The sequence below is a fragment of the Ananas comosus genome, linkage group 9, assembly GCF_001540865.1.
Source record: "Ananas comosus cultivar F153 linkage group 9, ASM154086v1, whole genome shotgun sequence".
NCBI classification, from domain to species: Eukaryota; Viridiplantae; Streptophyta; class Magnoliopsida; order Poales; family Bromeliaceae; genus Ananas; species Ananas comosus.
Genome location: NC_033629.1, coordinates 7121907 through 7129018, shown reverse-complemented (window position 1 = coordinate 7129018; position 7112 = coordinate 7121907). Strand labels below are relative to the sequence as shown.

Genomic DNA, 7112 nt, shown 5'->3' with positions numbered 1-7112 from the left:
ATTCTTTTCTTCATGTTTCTGAAGGTTAATATGTTCGATATTACTGCTAGATATTATTTGAAAGACTCTTTTGCTTCTACATATTGTTTCTTTTAATTTTCATCTAAGATTCATGAATTGCTTCTTGGGATGTCGAATACTTCTTAGGCTACAGCCTACAATTTCTTTTTTTTTAGCCATCACTAAACAGAAGTTATCAAGTTATTATGCTAGCAATAGCTAGGGGAGGCCCAAGGCAAAAAATCCAACTGGATCTGAAAATTCTGACTTAGAGGGTGTTTGTTTCGCCCAAAGTCCTCGTCCTCTTCCCCGCAAAGCATACTCAGAGTGTCCACATTTGTGGCAAAGTCAGAGATCAGAGTTCCCAAATCATTAGTGTAACGCTCACGAGTTTGCATACCAGTGAACTCGCATCTCGTCCCATTCGCAGGTGATATCGAGTTCGGCGAATGGTATGGGACTCTGCTAGTTACGAGGGCTGTGGCTTATCATTACTAAGCAAGCGCTGAACACAGCACAATTAAAGTTGTGTTCAAATTTGGATCAAAATAAATTTATGTTTGTGTAAGTTGTTTTTCATTATGTCCGTTTGGTTTTTCCATTTCTTATTTATTCCGTTTCTCACATTTTTGATTCATTTTGGAATTTGGGAATAGGGAATAGTGTTGTGTTGACACAGTTATTTAAGTGGCATGTTGTCACCAAGGCGTGATCCTTTCTGTTTTCTTCAGATATATTAGGTTAGCTTTGGTAATATAAGATTCTTTAACTGCTGTTATACTGCTTTAAAGAAGTGAGGTAGTTTGAGAAATCTCCTTTAGGTCTTGTATAGAAAATGCATGATGCAGATCTTCAGACTGCATTTTTTAGCAGTGTTGTTCTTCAAAGGTCTGGATGCTAGAAATGGATGTTGAAGATCAACGAAGTCTCCTCATTCTTCTGATGCACTTAAGCCTCAAAGTACTACCAGGGAAACTAATAACTAGAATGAATGAAAGACAGTTTAAGGTGCATGTTCTAGAGCCGGAAGAACGAGAATTTTTAGCATTCAACAAATTTTGATACAAATTAAGCACTTTTGTAATTTTTGATACATTTCCTTTTATGTCAACCTTATTGAATCTTCCGTCGCCTGGTCAGTGCTATGTTATTACATGTCGTAACTAGCTCTCAGTTTGGCCTAGGCTGAAGTTGAACCAGCAGAAATTGATTGAGCGACTGAAGCAGTCAAGCAGGCAACTATCCTTTGGCTGGTAGTTTGTGTCCTGCCAACTACTATTTCCAACATCGAAGAGATCTTGGCTTGCATTTGGTCCCCTTATCTTGACCAACATTTCCAACAAGTGGGCAATGTGTTGCTTTAAACAACTTGGCCTCAATTTTGGAAGTTATGTAATCTATTTTCTAAGAGGCTCCGGTACTTCAAGGTTACATACTAGGATAAAGTTTATGAAATGAAAACTTCACTCAAAATCTGAACCCACGATGAACCGAAGGCCTTCATCCTTTAGTAATCACAATAATTTCACTTGATTTCAGGCCTCACATATGCAATCTATGAAGGGATAAATGTATCTAAACTTATTTAAAAAATTATCTTGGAGGACTCAACATAAACTTTCTCAATCATGAGTATTCTTGTTTCAATGGATTGAGAAAGGTCCTATTTGTGGATCTCGTCACGCTTAGTCATGCAATGAATTACACCATATCCTTGGCTTACATAAGTAGGTTTTAAAAATGCTCTAGCTGCCGGAAAATAATCAAACAACTAGCTTTCAGTGATCTTTGCCTAATCAAATAAGATAAATTGATTACCGAACAAGTCTATCACCCATGACCAACTTCAGCCTTATCATACTAAACTTGGATATCTCAATTTGTAGTAGTAGAGAGAGACGAAGGCCCGCGTTCTGTGGCTGTGCAGGAAAATAACTTTACTGTCCATGAATGATTGATACAATTGAAGAGAGCTGTGTTTTCTAGGAAGCTAGATTAACCAATATGACCATAAAAGGACTTTTCAACCTATTTGAGATTCTATACAAATGTCGATTAGTCCATATGCATAACTTCCAACATAGTCAAGGCTGTCTTCAGGCTGAAAATAAGATTCTTGAAGTGTCAAGACAATAAATAAATTCTGATTTTTTGGTTGTTTTGGCTCTTATTGGTGTCTTATGGTGGCAAGATCGCTGAAATATTCTACAATTGTTATTCCTTGTTCTTTTCCTTTTTTTATATAGCTAAATCAGTGAAAAAGGTAAATGATGATCTTACTTTTGTTCGGAGAAATTCATTAGTGTAGGGCCCAAAAAAAGAAAAGGTTGTTAACTCTACTATCAAAGAAATCTTACTAATCGCTGATTGCTAGTGCACTTTACCTCGATTTATATGAGAACACCTTATGGTGTTGGGCCTTACTCTTGACTTAAGTGAGGTGGAGTTTGGATGTAGATTACTATTAAAGAATATGAAACAACCATTTTCTCCAAAAGCTTAAGCCGATAGAGAATGATGTTTTTATATTTTTATATTTAATATTCCCTCTCACGTCTGGGCTCGAAACTTTTTAATAGGCTTATGATGTGGACTTGAATTAAATAGGAGGAAATCAATTATGCTAGGAACCTGGCGTGATTTGAACTCAGGACCTCTTGCTCTGATACGATATTAAATTATATGAAATAACCATTTTCTGCAAAAGCTTAAGCCGATAGAAAATGATATTTTTATAGTTACATTTGCAGTTAGAATAGGCCAAGCTCTACAAAAGAGTGAACTAGAAACTGTATGATGCCATACTTATCAGAAGGTATATGCTCTGTTTAATTTGTACTTGTAGTGGTAAGAAACAGGGAGCACAGTAATGGATGATGGGTATAAGAGTATCACATATTTGCATCTTATCAGGTATTGCCATGTTATCATGTATGTGAATCCTTTGAATCCATCATCATTCAGCCCTACAATTTTCCACGTGACAATAAAGAGTGGAGGGCTGTATAGCTTATAGTAAAAGAATGTTAGGTAGATTTGGTGAGTAATTCAGTAGTTCCAGCTTTGGTTCTTGTGATAGAGAGTTGAAAATTGAAATATCATCATTATTGAGGTCTTTGATTCACGTGATGGAGAAAATTATAATTTGAAACATACTCGCTAAAGTAGATCCTAGAACAACAAAATTAAGCTAGTTTATGAAATTTATGTTGTATGGTCGTATTAAAGTTTCATCTTTCAACTATGATTTGGGGCTAGATTATATCATCATTATTCAGAAGTTTTGTTGGTTATACATCCTAATGAAAACTTTTTTATGTGATGTACTATAAATTGGTATGCTTAACTTTTGAAGCAATTTTAGGGCTTTTTTTGGATAAATTTGCCTGTTGTTGGGTGTCCTCCTCCTCAACTTCTATACAATTGATTGTGTTGATGATGAGCTTCTCTATTCTTGTGATCAAGAATTTAATTGCCAATCAGCACGGGCCGTATCTATCGTGCCAATAAGATATTGGCACGATACAACCTTTGTGCCGATGGCATAGCTCAAAACTCTCTCTTCTTTAAACTAGTAAGTAATTTTCTCAATAAAGTTCAAAAGATTTGATAAAAAGTACATAATAAACAGTTAGAATATTTTGTTGCTAAAGAAAATAAATATTTCATGCTATTATATATTTATATGTCGGCACATATGAATTTTTTATGACCGGCATGTATCGGCACGGCCCGGCACGTACTGTGCCATACCGTACCGTACCGGCAAGTTTCCGACACGATCCTGTGCCACGACACTTAAATCCTTGCTTGTGATTGTTGATTAGCTTGCAAACCTTTTTTTTTTAAGAGCCAAAGAAGCGAAAGCGGATGGTTACTAATTTTTTGTTTTTTTTCCCCAAGTAGAACCTACAATTATATAGTTTGCAATGATTTGCCATTTGCCGGGAAATTCAATTGCATACTCGAGGACAACAAACAAGAAAGCATAAGCACAGCCAAACAACATTTAGTTGAGTTACTTTGAGAATTTCCACATCAATTTATACGTGAATCTCAAAGGTTGGGCTTGTTATTAGCCTGCTTTGTCAACCATTACCAACATACTTTCGAGCAAGGATTTAAGTGCCGTGGCACGGGGTCGTGCCGGAAACTTGCCGGCACGGTGCGTGCCGAGCCGTGCCGATGCGTGCCGGTCAAAAAAATTCTTGTGTGCCAACACATAATAGCATGAAATATTTATTTTCTTTAGCAACAAAATATTCTAACTATTTATTATATCTTTTTATCACATCTTTTGAACTTTATTGAGGAAATTACTTACTAATTTAAAGAATAGAGGGTTTTGAGCTATGCCATCGGCACGGGGTCTGTATCGTGCCAGTATCTTGTTGGCACGGTACGGCACGGTGGATACGACCCGTGCCGACGGGCACTTAAAACCTTGCTTTCGAGTTTTTGACCTTTTTCCTCTAGGGCTGGGAAAATGAGAAGGTAAATGTGAATGAAGAGACTCCAACAGTTGATAATTTGAAGTAGGCCCCTGATATTCTGTGTTTCTTATTGACAACCCCTCAACATTCATTTGTTTTGATTTGTGTTCATTTAATTGAATTGTATATTTTCTTAAGTTAGCGGCTTAATTAGCTATTTGTTGTTAATTATGAACAAAATGAAAACTTAGGGTGAAAAGTAGTCAGAACCATTAAATTATTAATGAATTGGTTATTTCCTTGGAAGATCTTTACAAAGTGAGCTTACCCTTTTGTTAAGCCATCTACATTTTGCTAGAAGCTGAGTATGTTAAGCATTTCATAGCACTAGATTCAGGATGATCTGCTATTATAGTTATTTAGAATTTATTGGTTTCTTACAAATGTGAGCGGTTCTTGTAACCTCTACTACAGTACAACAGTGGAATCTTTTTTCTCTCAGGTCCCATCTGGTTACCAAAGGGAGTCTACCTCCACCTTCCGTCTGGAGTGATTCCTGGTTAGCAATGAGATCTGTGATGAGAGTGCAAACATTTCAGATCATTGTCCTGCAGGGGATAGTCGGATCCTTGCCATGGACCGCCATAGTTTTCTTCACAATGTGGTTTGAACTGATTGGTAATGAACAAGTCGGAAATGTTTTTACACGCTCAGAATTAATTAGCAAAGATCTTGGATTGTATTTGAAAGTACCATATATAGTGGTTACTTACACGCTGTATAATAAAACCCTCTCTTCTTTAGGTTTTGATCACAAAAGCTCAGCTGCTCTTAACAGTCTCTTTGCCATCGGATGCGCCACTGGATCACTTCTCGGTGGAATAATAGCAGATCAGATGTCACGATACTATCCAGACTCGGGCCGCATCATCTGCGCACAGTTCAGTGCCTTTATGGGCATTCCATTCTCGTGGATCCTACTAACCGTCATTCCCCAGTCCGTGAGCAACTGGTACGCGTTTGCCACTACCCTCTTTTTCATGGGGCTCACTATCAGCTGGTGTGCCACGTGTGCCAACAACCCAATGTTTGCTGAGGTGGTCCCCTCAAAGCATCGCACCATGATCTACGCCTTCGACCGAGCTTTTGAGGGTTCGTTCTCCTCATTTGCGGCTCCTGCCGTGGGAATGCTAACTGAGAAGATCTATGGTTATGACTCAAAGTTTGTGAGTCTGGTGAATGGATCTCCTCAAGGGGCGTTTGCACTCTCGAGGGGTTTATTGATCATGATGGTCATTCCTTTTGGTTTGTGTTGCCTTTTCTATAGTCCTTTGTACTTTGTGTTCAAGCATGATCGCGATAATGCTAAAATGGCTAGTCGCAAAGAACAGGAACTAATATGACTGCTGCCTGGGCATGCTTTTTCCAAATGATTAATAACCACTGAACAGTGAACTAATCTGTGGAACCTTTTCTCTGAACAACCGTTGTCGCGGTATTTTGTTGTATCATTTGTGAAAGAACACAAGAACCACACCTTTTATTGTGGCTATTCAAGTATTTCTTGTTGATTAGAGAGATCATGTATAGATATTTAGGGGAGGAGCATATAATGCTCTTCGATTTTATTTTTAGCTGAGATTATGTATCTGCAAATTTGCATGAATTATGGCGACTGAATCATTCCATGTCTGGTAATTCTGGTGTGCTTATTCCAGTTGTATGAGTTGCGCGGTCTTTATTAGCAAGAATGAAATAGCAGAATGAAAAGTTGCTGCATGTCTTTATTTTTGTAAATCTAAAAGTGGACTTTGATGTCCTTTCAGCTAATATTAGTATGTCAAATTTGAGCTTCACTGTTGTAATATTGTGTCATTTATTTTTGTGGAGACGTAAAGAGGCTAATAAAAGTTTGTTTCTTTTTGACGGTGCTACGCACAATTGTTGTTAGTTCATTTACCTGGACTTTTGATTGACCAACATATGTTTGATGGTATTACAAGTTTTGTGATACGATCCTACCGTATCGATAGAGGTAAACAGTCACTTTGAGAGGATAGAACCTCCGAAAGAGAGAGATAATAGAGAGATAGAGATAGAAAAGGATGAAGAGAATGAGAGAAAAGATAGAACGAGATGGCCAATTTCTTCTTATTATTTCAAACTCTAGAAGAAACATTTTTATATAAGTTAAGAAATAACTAAAATATCCTAATATAGTAATATTTATTTCCATAATTAGAAAATTCTAATCTAAAAACGTATCATTCCTCAGCCGTCAAAAGCCACCTTGTCCTCAAGGTGGAAAATTCTCAATCTCGTCTATTCCCTGTCTATTCCCTTTAGATTATGGACTCACCTACCGGAGGTGAAATGCATTTGCAAGATTCTACAACAAGGTCAAAGGTGCGACATAGAATTCGAATGATCCGAATGTTGTTGATTTATTCTAACATCCTCTCTTTCCATGTATTAACTATATATATGTATTTATATTTTTACATAGATATGCAATGTGGAACCTTTAAGAAGCCCAAAAAATCTACCATTGGATGCTTCAATTAAAGTAGCTCATGGGAAGCTTCCTCTTACTATGTCTTCAATGATAGGTGATCTTTATCGTATTCTGCTTATAATTAATTTCACATGATGTTGCCACACTCATCCTTTGTTTTTTTT

The 7112-nt window shown here is 37.0% G+C and overlaps 1 protein-coding gene across 2 annotated transcripts in view; it reads left to right on the top strand.

The window, feature by feature from the left end:
* Window positions 1-6131, top strand: part of LOC109714911 (putative metabolite transport protein YyaJ) — a 42292-nt gene extending 36161 nt beyond the window's left edge. For both annotated transcript variants that reach the window (XM_020239656.1, XM_020239657.1), the window contains exons 3-4: window positions 4936-5111; window positions 5238-6131. In XM_020239656.1, the coding sequence (XP_020095245.1) occupies window positions 4936-5111; window positions 5238-5836 (775 nt within the window). In that variant the 3' untranslated portion in view covers window positions 5837-6131. The remainder of the gene's footprint in view (window positions 1-4935; window positions 5112-5237) is intronic.